Source organism: Oculina patagonica, chromosome 9 (assembly GCF_052425735.1).
Source record: "Oculina patagonica isolate OP01 chromosome 9, crgOcupat, whole genome shotgun sequence".
NCBI lineage: Eukaryota > Metazoa > Cnidaria > Anthozoa > Scleractinia > Oculinidae > Oculina > Oculina patagonica.
The window spans coordinates 20,627,203-20,646,970 of NC_135766.1; the positions used below are offsets into that span (position 1 = coordinate 20,627,203).

Sequence of the window (19,768 nt, forward strand, 5' to 3'; positions counted from 1 at the left end):
GTCCCATCTTTTAGTAGCATTTTTAGCACCTCCATTGCCTCAATTTGCGACAAAATATGTTGTTTTCCTTCCTCAGTGTCCCTTACCATAAGGAGAAGTTCAACTAAGGTTGATACTTTATCTCCAATGGCCTCCGGCCTTTGAAGAATTGGTTCACTTGCAGATTTACGCGAGGAAGACAGTTTCGATCTTGGGAATAGGGCGGGCTCCGCGGAGACCGGATGAAGACAGTAATCCATAGATACTTTAAGTGGATGTAGCATCAGTGGGTCCGAACTTGATTTTCCTGTTTTTACCATAGTCAAATCCTGTTTAATCAAACCAAGGATCTCTAGAACTTTGTTTGCTGACTTCTCCTTTGTTTATTGTCTTCTTCATCGCACCAACCAGGACATAGGATGTCTTCCAAGAACGTGAGATCCTTCATTTTCAAAGGTAGCTTTGTCGACTGGAAATTGATGTCCAAGTTTTCGGCATATAATCGTTCACCTCCCCTCGTTGCTACCAATTGTTCTTGCAGTGCTGGTAACACAAGAACATACTAAGACATAACATAATAAGACATAACATAATAAGAAGATTTCTGCTTCCTTAATTACATCCAAATCTCAAGTTGATTGTAATAAAAGTTATTTGTAATAAAAACAATTGACCACGTTGTTGTATGAACAAAGAAATAACGGCTTCTTCTCACCGACCCGTCGGTCTTCCAGGACTTCCAAATGCCCCAGCAGGTAAACGTTGTAGTTAACTTCGAGAAGAAGACAAAAACGATCCATAAATGTTACGTTTATAGCATAAACTCTTAGTGTGCGTTCCTTTGGGATGTTCCGGATCAGGATCAGTGATCCAAGATCACTCGGATCGTGGTGCATCAAAGGAACATATGGATTCACTCTGGAAAAGGATTCACTGGTCCCTTTGACGCACCATGATCCGAGCGATCTTGGATCAATGATCCTGATTCGGATCATCCCAAAGGAACGCACCCCAAGACGATATCTTTCGCAACAAGTACATACACTAGCTATGCTTGTATGTATTCACTTTTATACCATGCCATAGAAAATACAGCCAATCAGAATTCAGGAAAGCCGTTGTATATTCGACGGTATTCAACCCAACCTTCCCATCGTGCGCTGCGATCTTAGTCTCGAGGAAATTTATTAAGCGTATTTTCTATGGCATGGTATAAAATAGTCACACAATACTTTCTCGTTATATACTTAACAATTATCCTGCGAAATCGCGCGGAATATCGCCTGATACTTAGCCGACGAGGCCGTAGGCCGAGTTGGCTAAAATCAGACGATATTCCGCAAGATTGAGCAGGATAATTGTTTTATTATTCAACAAATTGTGAACAAAACAAATTTCGCAGATAGAAAAACTGTAATTACGAAAAGCTTTAGGGACGGACCATTATTTTTTTTGGAGGGGGGGGGGGGGATGAAAAATATTGAAAAAACTTGTTTGCACGGCCTAGAAAGACAAAATAAATTGTTTGCAAACACGATATGTATAACAAAAAATAGTTAGAATTTCGAAAAAAATGTTTGCAGAGGTGCATAAACTAAAAAAAAAAAGTTTGCAGAGGAAAATTTTTCATCTCCCCCCCTCCAAGAAAATAAAGGTCAGTCCCTTACAAGATTTCGGACGAATCTTCGCAACCTACGTATATCGCAGGATATCTGTCATGTACGGTTGACAGATAACGTTAACATTTTGACCATATATGGGCAGCGCGCGCTTTTGTTGAATAATAATATGGAATATCCCACTTATCACTTGTATTTTCTTGAAATACACACTCGCCTAAAGGCTCGTGTGTATACCAAGAAAATACAAGTGACTCGTGGGATATTCTATAGTATACCACTCGAAAGCGTTGCATAACTACATATGTATGTAGTTGTTTGACTTGACTGTGTATAGAAAACGACAAAGAGACCCGAATAGAAGACGATAAGCAAATTGACGGCCGATTTAGAGTCAACGGCCAGTGTTTCAAGAAGGAGAGCAATTTATGAAATAAAGTCCCTCTGACAATTAATAGGTTCTTAGCAGAAGAAACTGCATGTAGTTGACTACAACTTACTCGATCTTTTGTGTTTGTTTAATCACAGGCCCACCCGGCCATGACGGCCCCATGGGACTACCAGGACCCCCCGGAAACCAAGGCGCACCTGGAGAAGCTGGGCGGCCTTGTTAGTCCATAATTTTACCTATTTTTTCATATAGAAACTTTTAATACAACAAATCGAATATAATCGTTAATTTGAACTTTGGTAGTCTTCCTTTCGTTCAATCGATAATCTTAAAAGAGTCAATCGATGCTGCAAGAAGCCTGTGTATTTGCTGAACGAGCACAGTTCTTTCGAATGTCTTGTAGTTAATCGATTTCTAGCGTATTTTAAATCTAGAGAATCTGGTGATAAGATGTCAAACTTATACGCAAAGTTTAAAGGGTCAACATGATTTTTTTTTTTTTCATTTTAGGACCTCTTGGTCTCCCCGGTGCTGTCCAGTGGACAGGTGTGTTCTCATTCATGCATCCGATCCTGCCCGCCCCCATGTTGCGGTCGCTGATGAGTACCTCTAGGCAAGTTGCGTTTGAGCGATCCTGTTGCTTCAGATTATAGTAGTTTGAGAAAGTTTGAAAATGGTGTTTTCTTTTTCACTAATAAAATGATTTGTCGAAACAAACGTGTTTGATTTTTGTTTTTGCATTTTTGAGAACAACGTAGAACGACATGCGGCAAGAAGCTGGAAAACCAAAATAAATTATTTGACGTGTTCCTTCATTTCATTTTAACTTTTTAATTTTTACTTACCGTATAGGGAATTGAGAAAGCAAAAACTACACATTCAATTTCAGTGCCTTTATTGTGTCGTTAATAAAATGTTTTTGTTACATGGACAGTCACGCTCGTTCCTTGAAACATCGCGTTTCACAATGACTTAGACAAGTCGACTGTACTGGGATTTGTTTGGCGAGATCTCTAATTTTTTTCTAACTTTTTCGCTATACTTTCATTATCGTACCTACATTTTTACACATTTTGCTATCTACATCTTTCTTAATCGGTTCAACGTTCTATCGCTTACAAGTTATGCATTACATTCAATGTTACCTATATTCATCTTCTGAAATACACCCGCTGTTGACGGGATTATCTTAATTCTACAATGTAGCCAATATCGCAATGTCGTTATAATATTTTGAAATATTATCGACGGTGCATCAGTTAAGTGTTTATCTCAAAATTCACAAAAACCAATTATTAACTATTTTAAAAAGTTTCAAACAGGGTAAAAATTGCAAAAAGCTATCTAAAGAGTTCCAAAAAGGACCAAATGCATTCACTGCCCTTCTACCCCACACACTACCCCTCTTATTACCGCCTTGGTATTCCAAAGCGGTAGTCAATAACGGCTGTAATTTTCTAAAAAAAAATTCTGGTACTTGGTTATAAAGAAAATAAAGCGCAAAATGTTGAGCATTTTTTGGCTTGTTTCTACGAATATTCTAATCTGACTCTGTTCGCGCCTCCAAAAGCAAACAGATTTTGTTACATTTATGCAAACGATCAATACTATATATAAACTACAACTTTTACTAGCCGATTTGTTGAACACCCGACCTTGTTATGTTTAACAGAAAAACTCCTAATGCAATCATCTAGCAGTGGTTTATAAAAAAAAGATGCAGCTGCAAACTATCGATCTACTAGTCCCTAATAAAAATTCTCGGTTTCTACGTTGGAACTTGGAGAGAATCGTTTAGGAATTCTCTCAATTACAAGTAGTCGGGTGTTTTCCTTTTCGTTTCAAAGGACAACGATCGCTGGTTCTCAGGATATTTAACCAAGTTGTGACGTCAGCAGGATTGAAACCAACCAATGGTTGTCCAGTGCTGTCGGTCCTGACGTAAGTGGGGGACAGAACGCTCTTCAGAGTAGTGAATGTGCAGTCAGTTGTGGTGCACTTGAATACGAATTCGTCGTGATGGTTTAGGTTTTTGATGTGCTATTAAATTAAAAGTAAAATAGAAAGTAAATACAGTTCTTAAGCTAAAAGATTAGAATACTAGGTTTTGTGCATTTTACGTCGCTTGCTCAAGATTCACCCCCTGAACATCGTTTACAAACAATTCCCTTTACATCTACATCCTACATCTACATTTTTTAAGGTGATAAAATCTTGTAAGATGTTAGTCCACACGCCCAACAAGCGACAAACAGGAACATCTAACTTTAATACGCAATCGAAGCGTTTCACGCCATCTTAGATTAACAACCTTCTTCGCCTAGTGCCAGTCCCCTATCGTTCTATATATAACTAGTTCCAGTTCTCTACATTTCTCCCTCTCTGAAAAAAGATGTTGTCCTCAACATGAACGAATAGACAATAGTCTCTTCTTGGTTATCTCATATAACAGTTTTTTGTACACTTGTATCTCATCCTGGGGTTAACAAAAGTACTCTGGTTGATCAGGCCAGCTTATGTTGCACTCAAGATGTCACTGTTCTATCTTTGCAATACTTATGCCTTTTTCTATAACACGACTTGACTTCCTTGTACAAAGAATATTCCGAGATAAAGAAAAATAATTCTCTTAATGAAACGAGTTTGAACCTCTATACACAAGCAAAACGTTGTACGAAATTATACAATACCAAAAGGAAACATTTAACAGTCTTATCTAGGATGAACGTAGCTTCAATGCAAATCAGTTCCGTTCTTCTCAAGTTAATGTCTAAGGGCCTTCTAGTAACACCACATAGGCACAGGATACATCGGCTGTGATGATACTGGAAAAGGTGCAAAATAGCTATAGGGCTGCAGAACAGGTTGTAGCATCCATGATACTGTGACAGGTTGCCACAACTGCTGTGGGTACGATACTGTGACGCCTTGAATTCCTGCTGTAGAACTTGTTTGGAAGGACGGTTGTCCCATTACATCATAGGTCATCCTAAGAGGTGGTCTGCTCATACGATGTGACTGTCTTATAGGTAAGCTATCTGCAGCTTCATCATCTACTGTACCAACTGGTTGCTCCGGGTCTTCTTCTTCTTCTCCCTCTGAGTCTGGGCAATCAACTATACAAGGGTCAATGTCCTCTTCAACTACATATGACTCTGGTCTCGTAGACTCGTAAAGTTGTTGAAGCTTATCAGGTGTGAGGCTAATGTCCTCATCAGTAGTTCCGGTTGTCTCTTCTTGTGAAGCCTGCTGTCTGTTGGACCTCCTAGATACTGTACGGCGACTCTTTGATGACTTAAGTGGGGTCTCAACCGGCAAGTAAGAACACGGTAATAGCATGTTGCGATGGAGAACTTTTGACCTTCCATTTCCACTCTCTGGCTTTACTTCATAAACTGGCATATCCTTCCTCTTCTGAGTTACAACATAGATTTCTTGCTCCCAGTAAGGTCGAAGTTTTCCCGGGCCACCACGCTCACTCATGTTTCGTACAAGAACACGATCTCCTTCACACAGCGCAGTGTGTCTGACTTTCTTGTCATACTGTTGTTTCCCCATGTCTGCACTTTTCTTTGCATGGGCAGAGGCTAAATCGTAAGCTTCCTTCATTGCTCTTCGCCAATTTCTGACATATTCAGGATATGTAGAAAATCCCTCTGGAGGTTTCAAGCCAAACATTAAGTCAATAGGTAGTCTCGGGTTTCTACCAAACAATAGATAGAAAGGTGAAAATCCAGTAGAGTCATGACGCGTACAGTTGTATGCATGAACTACTTTATTGAGATGGTCACGCCAGCGGGATTTCTGTTTCTCCGGTAAGGCTCTCAGCATGGATAAAAGCGTCCGGTTGAACCTTTCGACCTGCCCATTTCCCTGCGGGTGATAGGGTGTTGTCCGTGAATGTTTAATCCCACTCAGTTTCTCAAGGTTGTAGAAGAGCTTGTTTTCGAATTCTCCACCCTGGTCATGATGGATGGTTTCTGGGAATCCAAATCTCATGATGAAGTCATTATACAATTTATCAGCAGCAGTCTTTGCAGACTTGTCACGTGTAGCATACGCTTGAGCAAATCTGGTGTAGTGATCCATGATCACCAATATATACTGGTATCCGCCCGAGCTTGGTTCGAGATGAACAAAGTCCATGGAAACAAGTTGGAAAGGTGCTGTAGAAACAATAGGTTGAAGTGGTGCATTAACGTGAGTCGCAGGTTTTCGTTGCTTAAGGCAATGGCACACTTTCGTGACATAATGGGTAATGTCTGCCCTCATGAACGGCCAATAGAAACGTTCTCTAGCTAGTTCCACTACTCTGTCTGCACCCAGGTGCCCCATGTTTTCGTGTAGTTCTTCATACACCTTTTTGTGGTATTTCTTGGGTAAGACCATTCGATCTCTAGATCCAGATTTGTGGCAAAGAATTCCATCTTCAGAAATAAACAGTTTGTTCCATTCATGTAAGAGCTGTCGTACACTAGCTGACTCTTTCTGTTTCTCCTGGTAGGTTGGACGGCTTCCGACTTGCATTAAATGTAAGACACGACCAATTGTCGGATCCTCTTGTTGAGCTGCGATAAGTTCACTATGTGGCATAGTTGGAACGTTAACACATTCTTCCTTTAAGATATCAGGCACTGCTGTTAGTGATGACAACCAAGCGGTCTGAACAGTGTTAGTTACATGGATTGAGGAAGTGACAGCATCCAGAACATCTTGACTAGCTACTTCTGAACAACTTTCCATATACTCCTCAAAGCTGATTGGCATTCGGGACAGGGTGTCAGCATCCGCATTGGCTTTTCCTGGTCGATACTTGATTTCAAAGTGGAAATCGGCTAATTCATTAACCCACCGCAAACCTGTGGCATTGAGCTTCGCTGAAGTTAGAATGTATGTCAACGGGTTGTTATCCGTGAAAACAGTAAACTTTGGAGAGTAATAAAGGTAATCACGGAAATGGTCAGTCACTGCCCATTTTAGAGCCAGAAACTCAAGCTTGCCTGCATGAAGGTGGTACTTCTTTTCGGCTGGTGACAGTGCTCGTGAAGCATAAGCAATTACTCTCATGACCCCATCCTGGTTTTGGTACAGCACTGCCCCAAGACCATCTTTACTTGCATCAGTGTGTAGAGTGAATGGTTTTGAGAAATCTGGGTAAGCCATAACAGGTGGATGACTGAGGTGTCTCACTAACTCTTGAAGGGCGAGTTGCTGTTCCCTACCCCAACAGATCGGTGTCTTTGAGGGTGGTTGACCATCCTTCCCAGTGCTAGTTAGGAGATCATAAATTGGTTTCGCAATTTTGGCAAAGTTCTTAATGTACCTGCGGTAGTAACTTAATATTCCAGCAAGCTGTCTGACTTCACCAACAGTTCTAGGTGACACTTCCTTTAACTTCTCAATAGCCTTAACACACCCTGGGTCCATCCGGTAACCATCACCTGACACAACTCTTCCTAGAAACTGGACCTCACCTTTAAACAAACTACATTTACGCGGCTTCAACTTCACTCCATGTTCACGTAACTTTCTTAACACTGTCCTCAGATGCTCAACATGATCCTCAAAGGTCCTGCTAAATACTATGATGTCATCAAGGTATGGAATAGCCACTTTGTCCCTCAGTTCACCCAAACACCGTTCCATACACCGCTGGAAATTTGCAGGCGCATTCATCAATCCAAATGGGATTCTTTTCCACTCATACAGTCCCCATGGTGTAATGAATGCTGTGGCTGCTCTGCTCTCCTTGCTTACAAACCCCTGATGATATGCTTTACCCTGATCGAGAACACTGAACCAACTATTACCACCAAGACTATCCAGGGTTTCTTGGACTCTAGGGATGGGATGTCTGTCAGCAATAGTCCTGCGGTTAAGTTCTCTGTAGTCGATGCATAGTCTCAGAGACCCATCTTTCTTTCGGACACAGACAACTGGAGAGGAATATGGAGACTTAGATTCAGTGATAAAATTCTGGTTCAGAAGGTCTTCGATGTACTGTTTCACCTCTGGGTACAATGGTCGAGGGATCGACGTGTACTTCTTTTGCACTGGCTGGCTATCCTTCAGGTTAATCTCCATTTCCAGATCAGGGATGCAACCAATATCTTCTTCACTAGATGAGAATGACTCATGCTCTTCCCTCAGCATTGTCTCAGCTACAATCCGCTGATCATGGTTTAAGCCACTAAGGTCAACTGCTGGGAGATGGTTTTTGCTTTCTCCATCTTGCTGCCCAGAAGGAGTTGGTCTTGTTGGCCCTTGAGGCTCGTGCTCCCTTTGATGTTGTTGGTCGGTCTGGATACTGCATTCACTCAGCCTCACGTCTGCCGCAGTCACTGATTTCACTGCCTGAAGAACTCCTAATGAGGTGCGGCTCTTTAGTGTGATGTCATGATCTGTCCCATTGTATACAGCAACTTGTACACGGGAAGTTTTTCCTGGTTTGATGTTTAACAAAGTCTCATTAACTTCTAAGCCCTCTGGCAACAACTGTGCTAGTCTGTCTGGCTCGAACAACACTGGTGTTTGCTTGTACACAGGTCCTGTATTTGCACGACAACTGACAGCGACTGTGCTATCCTTAGGTATGACCACATCTTTTCTTCCAGTTCTCACTTTACAAATGGCATCTGAACTTGAACTCTGAATAAAGTGTACCAAGGCATCTAATTTTGTCTTATCTTTTCCAGGGAAACTGTTGTAAATAATTGGCTTTGGATTCTGGTCCTGGCTTACCAGCTCTTCAATGACATTATATCCCAGAATAGGACAGTCTAACTTTTCTGATGTTACAAGGAAAGGCACTAACAGTTCTTCTTGACTACTATCACTGCTGAGAGAGGTTAACTTCACTCTGACTTCCACCCACCCAATGTAAGGTACCTTGGTCCCATTTACTGCTGTTAAATTTAGATTTGTATCCAGGAGCTCTGACAACTGTCTAATAGCTACTTGTCCTAGGTGTTGCTGAAGTAATTCGACTGATATTATGGATACCTGGGCACCAGTGTCCCATAACAAGTCACATTCACAGTCATTGAGCAAGCACTTTACCATACACTTCTTACCAACAAGGCCAATAACTTTAGCATGTTCACTTGGAGTTAAATGGCTAACACAGGCTGGGTCTACAAAATCTTTAGACTTACGTGTACTTGCCTCAGAGAGGTGACTTATTGCTTGGCACAACACCTTGTGATCAGACCAGTGTCCTTTCTGACATTCTGTGGAACAATACCATACACTTCGACACTGACTACATCTTTTAAGCTGTCCTTGCTTGACTCCGGTTTTACAGCAGTTGTTACATTGGTGAGACTTTGGTGGATTTACGACTGTTTCCCGTCTCGCGGAAGCAGTCGATTCCTGTTTAACTGCTCCCTGCATCCTCTTGCAAAATGAGAGTGGCTCCCACACTTAAAACAGTGATTGCAATACTCCTTCTTGTTTTCAAGGCAGCTTGAACACAAAGGTGGTCTTCTTCTCTCCGGCCACTTCCCAGGGGGTACACTTTGGTCGGTGCTCTTCTTTCTGACCTCACTTTTCAATGCCTCAACTTCTGACTTGATTGCACTGATAGCTGCTAGAAGATCATTCTGAGGGGTGCTTTTCTTGTTTTCTTCCTTTCCTTTAGATGAGTCATCAGATACTGTAGACACTGATAATGCTGGTGGTTTGGTCTTGCTATTGTTCCTTAGCTTCTTGTCCCTCTCCTTTTCTGCTGAGGTTGCCATACTCATCTGTTGCATTAACACTTCATCTGACACATTGGGGTCCTTTAGGAATGGGCGAATCTTAGCACGAATACTTTCATCCTGTAAACCAGTTTCTACTGTTCGAAGAAACAGACACTGTATGTGCCCAGAATCATACTGTAGGGATGTGTCATCATCTCCTTCACTACATGCAAACAGAATCTGCTGCCTCAGATCTAGGGCATTCATCAAAAACACTTGAGGTGATTCTTTTGAGCTCTGACATAATGATGCTAGTGTTTGATAGAGTTCTGATGTGTTTTTCGCACCATAGTGGCTACGAAGAATCTTCTTTAAACGTTCCAATGTTAAGTCTTTGTAAGTTTCCAGATAACTCCTAAGCACCATCCCAGGTGTGATTGAACGAATCACACCATCAACAATTTCATCTTCGGCATAACCCTGGGCCAACCCTGTCTGAATCTGACGTGCAAGTGAAGAGAAGCTAATCTTATCTTTTTGTTCCGGCTCCCCAATTTGACCACTGATCTTAAACTGTCTACGTAAAGCGCTGGTCGCCAACAGTTTTTGAACTGAGTCTTCCTTTGCTACACTGGGAGGTTTGGAAACACTTGGAACAAACTTGCCACTCTTACCTTCGTCCTTGATGCCAGAAGGTTTTTCTGTCAACAACTTTTTCACATCTTCAAGGTATGGCACAACTTCGGCTTCTTTCAACTTGCCAATTCCTTCCTCGAGTTGCTGAACGATAAATTTCGCCACGAATAGTTTGCTCTTCCCTTCAATTTCGACTTTAAAGAACTCCGCAATTCGCTCGAGTGAACTCCAATCCGCGGCATAAATGTTAGACTGTATTTCAAGTTGAAGGTCTTCGGCCATAGTGTGTCCTTCGTTCTTCTCCACACGGGTTGACAAATATGGCGGGCAACTTACAAAGCACGTGGTCGCGAAGAAAAACACAGATAAGCTCAAAAACATACCAAAATCGTTCGCCACAAGTGGTTCCTACAGTCCTTCATTGTCCTTGAGTTTTAGGTCCTGGCGGGGTCGCCAATTTTGTTAGTCCACACGCCCAACAAGCGACAAACAGGAACATCTAACTTTAATACGCAATCGAAGCGTTTCACGCCATCTTAGATTAACAACCTTCTTCGCCTAGTGCCAGTCCCCTATCGTTCTATATATAACTAGTTCCAGTTCTCTACAAAGACATCACATCAACTATAAATAAAAGCCAAAATAAATACAAAATACCGTAAAATTCCGGCTATAAGCCCTGGGCTTATACAACTTCGTAAGGGGTTTTGGGTGGGCTTATAAATGGAGGGGCTTATATCCGGGAGGGCTAATAAGCGGAATAAAAAGAACGTTTTGAAATGAGCCAAGGTAGTGTTAATCGAAATACGTTTTTGAGTAAAAAAAACGCATAATAAAGTAACATTTAGCCCTGTTCAGTTCTGTCATCCGACAAAGGGGGGCTTATATCCGAGAGGGCTTATAATCGGATTTATTTTTTTGTTTCCAGATACATGGGCCTATAACCGGGGGTATAAGCGGGAGGGCTTATAACCGGAATTTTACGGTATGTACATATGCATAAGTTTTTACATCTTCTTCATTACATGCGCTCTTTGAGAATTTGTCGATGTTAAACATGAAAGGTTTGTACATGAATGGGAAGCGGCTTCGCTTCATGACATATTTTACTTTTTCACCGTTATCCACCCTGTAAAATAGTTTAATTATCCGGAGATTGTATAAGTAGTTTAGTCTGCTCCATTTCGTATACTGGTAGACTTCAGCGGATGGCATATCATGGGGCAAGTTGTAAATCACTCTGGCCACCCTACAATGGAGCACTTCCAAAGAATTTAGTTGCTCTGCATTAACGCAACCGCCCCAAACGACAAGACCATAAAGAACTGAAGGCAGGATGACCTTAAAATATAAATCCAGTAGGGCTTCGCTTCAGTACACTTTTATGGTGATTTTTAACAAATTTGGACCACTATTCGTAGTTTCCATATGACTTTAGCCTCTTGAGTTTTTGAAGTGAAACTGGCGACAGTTTCCCAACAATTTCTTATCAGAGTCTGAAAAAATGAATTTCATAGTTTACAAGCTATTGGCAAAATCTCACGTCTTTAAAGCGATTCAGTGGAATTCAGTGGAACTTCGAAGTTTGGTTTCGAAAATTGGTGTTGTTAGAAATGATTTCTTTTGATAAGATACAGTAAAAACCCGCGAGTAAGAACCTAACATTTAAGAACCTGTTAGGCTAAAATTTGCAAATTAGATACCATTTTTATAAGAACCTAATTAGCCTAAAATTTGGAAACAGGTTCTTAATTTCTAAAATTGATTAAAAATGTCTACTTTTGGGAAAATAATTTGGACAAGACATTACTGTACATGTATATAATGTTATGTTCTGAATGATCAGTGCTTCATTTTTACATAAACACTATGTGGTATGCAGATTTTATATAAGAAAAAGGCTGAATACCACTAAAATCTCTATAACAACATTGAAACCAACATTGAAATCAGTTAAGAACCTATTAAGAACCTAATTAGCCTAAATTTGTGTTAATAACCCTTTATGTAAGAACCTGTTTAGGCTAATTTTAAAAACAATAGGTTCTTACTCGCGGGTTTTTACTGTATTCGAAACCGTATCACAAAAGTTTACAATAAGATGTAAATAATTTTGGTACACAATTTTGTCCAATAAATACTCGAAGTCAGAAGTCCTGGCGGACTCCGTCTTAAATCTTTTTCAATCGAGCCCAGATCCGTGCTCCTAAATTATAAAATCACATTGCGGTTTCTCTCGATCTGACGGATAACTAGAGTTAACGATAGTGTAACCCTGCACCAAACAATTCTCTTACCTCTATTACCAAAGTATTGTTTCTTATTGCTACCATGTAACGTCGTTTACAATTCCACTGGAATCTTACAATCAGTGATCCATTTAGGTGTGTCTTAAGCATTCGAAATTCTGTAACAAACAAGACCAGAAATAGTTAAACAACAGCAAGTTTCAAACCCCCTTTTGTAGCTATCTGCGAGACTGAGATTTTGGTTGTTACGTTGAGATGATACTCTAATTATAATATTACAGTAGAACTCCGGTAAAGGAAGCGAAAAACAGTTCGAGTTAGCGGTTTGAGTAATCGGGGTCGATTGAATATTCAATTTGCCATGTTTATAATTGATAGTCCACTGATTTTTCAGCACTTCAGTATACAGTACAGTGCAAATTAAACTTCTCTCGGCAGCAACTGTAACACGATTATGCACTCTTATGATAATACAGTATTGGGAATGTATATATGACTTGCTGATTTCGGGAAACTGACTGTCAAGTGTGTGATCATCCTCGGAGACCCAGGGGCAGTTAGTGGGGGCAACGGGCAGCTTATCGGGACAACGGGATTTTCGGGCGAAAGTTTACAACATAGAGCGTAACAGCCCCTGGGCACTTTGTCTTACCGAACCAGTTCCAGAAGCGTTTGAACTCCTTCCTCTTGATTGGCCACAAAAATATTTTTGTAGCCAATCAGCGAGGTTGACTAGAAGAGCGACTCTGACGTCTTCTTACACGAAGTTGTTTTCCTCATAGACTCGTCGTCGTTGTTAAGCCCGTCCATCGGATGATACTACGTGGGTCTCAGATAAAAAAGCAAAACAAAAACAAAACAACGAGGCCTGGGAATATGTTAAATGTAGCATAGCGCAAGGAAACCAAAAGTTTTTAAAGCTATACGCGAGCACCTCTTGTTTGTAAGTTTTGTTTTTGTTATTTAAATATCCAACAAATTAAACAAAAACCCTTTGTTTTAACTGTCAAGCTGGCAACAAAATAACAATAGGTGACGACAGAGATATATTCACTAACGCGTGGCCCGTGCAGTGAAGTACCCAGACCGTGGCAAGTTCCAGAAGTCGGTCAACGACCGAGAAAAAAATAAGAATTGTTGTTTACTCGAATTACTATTAAAAAGCGCGCAACTAACAGTTTAGAACTGGCAGTCGTCTAAGGCTTATTTTTTTTCTGAGACTCTCCATGTAATAGCATCCGATTGATGGGCAGAGCATCCACGACGAGTCTATGAGGAAAACAACTTCGTGTAAAAAGACATCAGAGTCTCCTGGCCGGTCCTCGTCGCTGATTGGCCACAAAAATTTTTTTGTGGCCAATCAGGAGGAAGAGTTCAAACGCTTCTGGAACTGGTTCGGTAAGACAAAGTGCCCAGGGGCTGTTACGCTCTATGTTGTAAACTTTCGCCCGAAAATCCCGTTGTCCCAATAAGCTGCACGTCGCCCCCACTAACTGCCCCTGGGTCTCGGAGGATGGTGTGTGATCTGTTCTTTGCACTCAGTAATTAAAATCTAGTTCCTGTACTGTTAGTTTTAGTGTTTAAATCCCATTACACGACAAGAAGAGCTAATGCATGGGATATTTCAATGGGCTTCCGTGGCGAGTTCCAAAAACCGGAATTCCAGTTATCTGCGTAAATAAGACCCAAATTTTGATCGAGGGAAACGAGATTTTGGTGAGTTAATTACCAGGGGATTCGAGTTATCCGAGTTCAAGTTAACTGAGTAAAAATGGAAAAGTGGGGACAAATCCAAGAGAAATGGGACTAACTTGGAGTTAGCGGGGGAGTTCGAGCTAGCTGTCCGAGTTCGATGTTTCTGGGGTTCTACTGTATTATTATCTCCGTTTCAAGCCGTTTTAGGTTCCGCCAGCAAATGTTTTCGATTTTAGGCCTTTCATCAAAGCAAAAATAAAATACACACATATTCTTAGAGGGTTGTCTCCTCAGCCATATCATAAGATTCATTCAATTCATTTTCCGTTAAAAAAAGGCGTAACAGTTGGAAATAGGGAAGTGCATGGCTGGTTGCTAAACTCTTGTGTAAGAATAAGGAAGTGTCGCTCTTTCTTTTTTTTTTTTTTAGTTTTTCTTACAAATTACAGTGGAACCTCGATTCTCGAAGTGCCGAGGGACTGGGGAAATTTGTTCGTTATATCGAGGGGTCGTTTTATCGAAAACCTCGATATAACGAATTTGTGGAAAAACAGCTAAAATGTTCGTTATATCGAGGTATAGTCAGTCATTGTTTTTACGCTGTTATGTTGCACTAGCCAGCATCCTTTGATCTGAACGACTGTCAAAAATAATATTTGTGCTTTAATGTCTAATATCCACATAGATATGGCCATGTCTTTAAAGTTGTTCTCCTTTTACAGGATTATTGGTCTGTTCTACATTCATCTTTTGTCGCGTGTTAACTATAATTCGTTATATCGGGTTACATTTTACGATTGGGCTTTCCGGATTCTCTGATTGTGTTCGTTATATATCGAGGTTTTGTTCCATACACTTTACTGTAATTTTGGCCGGGCTGAATAATATCGTTCGTTAAACCGAGGTCTTCGTTATATGGAAGTTCGTTTAATCGAGGTTCCACTGTAGCTCCAGGTTGAATATTAAATTTTAGGCACCCCAATTCCCTCTTTTCGTGCGTGAGAGCCTCGTTTGACGGTTTCCCAGCTTTGCCACTTTGTAATCGTCCGTGAATTATTTCCTGAGGTGGTTTTAACTAAGTTAACACTTGAGTTTCTTTATGTATATCATTACGTTTATTATCTTGCTTCATAGATTACTGACCGGTATATTTTGCAGAGTCATTACAGGAACCAGTGAAAGACAATCGAGTTGGAGCGAAAGGGGCATTCAACTGCAAATGGACCCGCAGTAGGTTTCCGTTCCCCGCTTGACCACTGCCGTGCATCTTTCGAAAATAAGATTGTAACAAGCATCTTGTCGTTTGTGGCCTTCCAGCACAACAACAAGAACAAACAGCAATCAAAAGGAGCACAAGGTGGACCTGTAAGAAGGAAGAAATTAGTCTAACGTCGAGATTAGTCCAGTCTCTGAAGTTTCTCTTCCGCGCCCCCTTTATTGGGGTTGAACCCAGGCGCGCGAAGAGAGAGTCCAGGATAACTTGCATGATCATGTTCAGAACGAACCAATCAGAAGCGAGGAGTGTGGCGTCACTTGTGTGGGACGCGCGCGCTGGGTTAAAAGACTTCCTTAAAAATGCTCGCTCAAATGACGAATTCAACTACGCGACCAAGCGCGCGAATAAATGCAAGAAAAAAAATTGCTAAAATGCATCCAAAACCAATTCAATAAACAGCTACAAAATACTAGGAATAGTCGACGGATAGCGGATTGTGTTTTGTCCGTTACTTTTTAGCAGACACTGACTGGAAAGCAAGGCTTAGCCGTAGTCGTTCACGTTCTTCAAAATACGCAAAATTTGGTTATTTGGCACGTTGTTGTTTTGCAGAGAATGGCCTAAAAATGTACATAACGCACATGCCGTCGTAGTTTTTAAAGTTCAAAATCTGCTTTATTTTTCCGTACTTACGTCTGCCACATTTGTGTCTCGGGCACTTGAAACAACCACTTGACAAAGGCCCTTAAAATACCGTTTTTTCTGCCTTGATCCGCAATTAGTTGAAATCAGGCGTAATTTTCCGCGCTCTGTGTTAACTTCCTGTCTTAATGTGTCGCTCGAAAAAATACGACTCGTTCTTTTTCATGCAACGTCGCATAAAGAGAATAATAAGAGCGCGAAAAACCGCTGCCAGATCTTAGGTAGAAGCTTTAATATCGTGAGGGTGCGCTCACTGTCCAACAAAATAAAGATACGATATTAAAGCTTCTACCTAAGATTTGGCAGAAGTTTTTCGTGCTCTTATTATTCTCTTTATTGCGGATCAAGGCAGAAAAACGGTATTTTAAGGGACTTTGTCCAGTGTTGTATTAAGTGCCCAGCTTTTGCGCACGGATACACTTCAAACTCTATTACTGGCAGACGTGTGATTGAGCAACAGTGAAATGTGAACTGGAATAAAAGTTTTGCAATGGTCATGTCAGATCTGCAGCTCGTGCAGAAAGTCATCCTTCAATAACTATCACAATTCTCATTGACTATATTCTTGTTGTCATTAATCTCGTAATCATCGTCGCGTCTTACATCGACACCCACATAAAGTTGATTTGATTTAGTCAGTTTATTGAATTTAGCCAGTGAGCTTTTATTCTTTTAAACGTTTTCCTTCTGTTACACTCGATGTCATTTTAGACGAAACGTCAAACCCTTCAACCCGACCTCCAAAGAAGAAAACCCCATTCAAGTTTCGGAAATATGGGCCTTAAAGAAGCCATCAATATAATCGTACTTTATATATATAACCCTAAAGAGAGAAATAAACAATAAGCCGTGGTACGAACCACCGCCTCCGCACTAAATCCGGCCGAAAGTCAAACTCCACATCAAGGGGCTCTTATCACGCTCACGAAATCCATCGTGTCCTTCGGGTCGCTTTTTAAGGTAGACTGTCTTCAAGCAATTCGCAGCCTGGAGCAAAGATTTGAAACTTCCCTTCAGGTGTACAACACTGTGTCTGTTGTTTGGAAAATGTTCTGACGCAGTTTGTCTATTGTTTCACAAAGTAACATATTTTTTTAAATTAAGTTAGTTAAAGAGGAACGCAAATTTTGCATTGTTCGCCAGGCCCTGTAGTCTGGTGGGGCAACCTCTATCCAAATGTCCCCACAATAAAGAACAATTTGATTCAGATATCAACGCTATCGATAGATTCTGGCTAAGGAAGTTTATGCTATGAAATGCAAGTTTGCCGGAAAACAAGAAAGAAGAAGACATTTCTCTGTCCTTGGGAAACCAACGTAACGGCTTGTACCTTTGGAACCAGGGGTTTTATTTATCATTCGCGAAGAGGGGTGAAAGCAACAAAATCTAAATTGCGCTTTAGCGGCTTTGCCGCACATATCATGGGTACAAAATCCCTCTAGCACCTTGGGTAACCGCCTTGATAACTAAAGATAAACTCATCACATTCCATCCAAAGAAAATAATCGATTAACGCCTTCCATCCACCGAAAGAGCTATTTGCATAAGTCTTAATTAAAGTTGTTAGAAATGGTTGGATGAAATTAGTCTGCAGATAATCTTTGCTTTATCACTTCTATTACTGGTGCAGAAAGCCCATGAATTAACAGATGATTGCCGGATTCTGAGCTACATCAAGGTCTTAGTTGTCATGCCCTCTTGTAGTAACTGTTACATTTCACCAGAACTGATGCATGGGCAGCCGAACTACTCAGCTACATAACTAACGCTATATATTTTGGTAATGATGTGTTATTCCTTTTTTAAGTCACTACCCGTACATTTATTATGAGGTACAGTAACGTATACAGGAAAACCAACAAGGCCTTCCTGAATGGATCATTTGTATGAATGATGATAAAAAATCTGATTTGCTCTTTTCACCCACTGAAGCCCATTTTGAGGCCTCGCGATTCTTCTTGGGAACTTCTCTCCGGCTACATCCTTTTTTGTTATTCCTTTTTATTAGAAATATATTGTTATAACACAAACAGGTTCTCTCGCAGCTTTTCGGCACTACAGTCGTCTCATATTAACGGAGGCCTTTCCACATCTGACGCTTTCTTTCTTTGTCGGAATAAACGGGAATTCATGGACATGCCTCCAAAAGCATATCCTAACTCTTAGCTGATTTGTGGTTATTCAGCAGATCAAATCATACTAAACCCTACGCCAAACAAACGCTCATTTAAAAACTAGCTCCGTAAATGATAGAAAACATACCTTTGGTGTAACTGCCAAATCTTTAATCTTCAAGAACCTCATCGCGCATAGAGTAATGAAAAATGGGTTTAATTTTTGTTTAAGCAGTTTTAAGAACAAGGTAGAATGGCACGTGACAGGAAGCTGAAAAACCAAAAAAGATTATTTGATTATGTTCCTGTACAGTAGAATTCCGCTAACTCGAACTCTGAAGGGAAACGAAAAGCAGTTCGAGTAAGTGGGGGTTCGAGCTATCGGGGGTTCGAATTATCAGGGTCGATTAAATATTCATTTTGCCATGTTAATAAAGTAAAAACCCTCGTGTAAGAACCTACTTTATTCAGAGTTTGGCAAAACAGGTTCACTTGTTGTATTATGGGGTACTTATTGACAGTTTAGGCTAAGTAGGTTCTTAATTAGGTTTTTAATTTCTATAACGTAGACATTGTTGTTGATTGTCAGAAAATAGTATAAAATCTGGTCTGTTCTTCATAATAAATATTTATTAATGTACCCATGTTGCCAAAAGTCCAACAACATTAATTGATCAATGATACAATGGTAAAAAATGATACAATGGTAAAAAAATATATAAATTAAATAGTTAAACCCACAAATGAGAACCTGTTGGAATTTTTTGGCTAAACAGATTCTTATATTTTAGGGTATTAAAAAAGCAAATTTCTGCCAGAAGGTTCTTTAATCCCTAGGTTCTTACTGACACGCGGGTTTTTACTGTAATTGATACAGTTTACTGTATTTCAGAACTTCAGTATACCAAGTACAGTGCAAATTAAACTAATCTCGTTAGAAGCTCTAACACGATCATACATTCTTAGGATAAGATCGGGAAATGACTGTCAAATATGTAATCTGTTCGTTTCACTAGTCTAATTAAAATCAAATTGCTGCAGTGTTACTTATAGTGTTTAAATCCGATTACACGACAAGAAGAGCTAAAGGGATATTTCAGTGAACATGCCTGGCGAGTTGCAAGAACACGAATTCGAGTTATTGGGGTAAATTTTGATCAAGGGAAACGAAATTTAGTTCGAGTTAGCGGGGAATTCGAGTTATCTGAGTTCGAGTTACCGGATTCTACTCTATTTCATTTCAACTTATTAATTTTTCATACAGAATAGGGAATTGTTACAATTGAGAAAGCAAAAACTACACATTCAATCTTAGTGCCTTTATTGTGTCGTTAATAAAATGTTTTTGTTACATGGATATCTCACGCTCGTTCCTTGAAATATCGCGTTTCACAATGACTTAGACAAGAAGACTATACTGGTACTGGGATTTGTTTGGCGAGTTTCCTAATGTTGACTAAGGATTTTCTTTTTTACTTTTTCGTT

The 19,768-nt window shown here is 40.3% G+C and overlaps 1 protein-coding gene across 1 annotated transcript; it reads right to left on the reverse strand.

Moving 5' to 3' along the window:
- Nucleotides 1–3,795: 3,795 nt before the first annotated feature.
- LOC144665018 (uncharacterized) lies at nt 3,796–18,473 on the reverse strand. Its single transcript, XM_078526203.1, has 4 exons — nt 18,432–18,473; nt 15,395–15,614; nt 12,605–12,714; nt 3,796–4,029 (listed from the first exon to the last, which is right to left on the reverse strand). Exons 1-4 carry the CDS (start codon nt 18,471–18,473, stop codon nt 3,796–3,798), a joined length of 606 nt encoding a protein of 201 aa, XP_078382329.1.
- Between the last annotated feature and the right edge of the window lie 1,295 nt (nt 18,474–19,768).

Bases quoted from the DNA above. Each gene is read 5' to 3' on its own strand.
- LOC144665018 (XM_078526203.1), bottom strand. From the start codon at position 18,473: ATGAGGTTCTTGAAGATTAAAGATTTGGCAGTTACACCAAAG. The intron at 15,615-18,431 runs GTATGTTTTCTA...TCCTTCTTACAG, and splicing joins ATTTGGCAGTTACACCAAAG to GTCCACCTTGTGCTCCTTTT. The intron at 12,715-15,394 runs GTCAGTAATCTA...TGTTTGTTACAG, and splicing joins TGACTCTGCAAAATATACCG to AATTTCGAATGCTTAAGACA.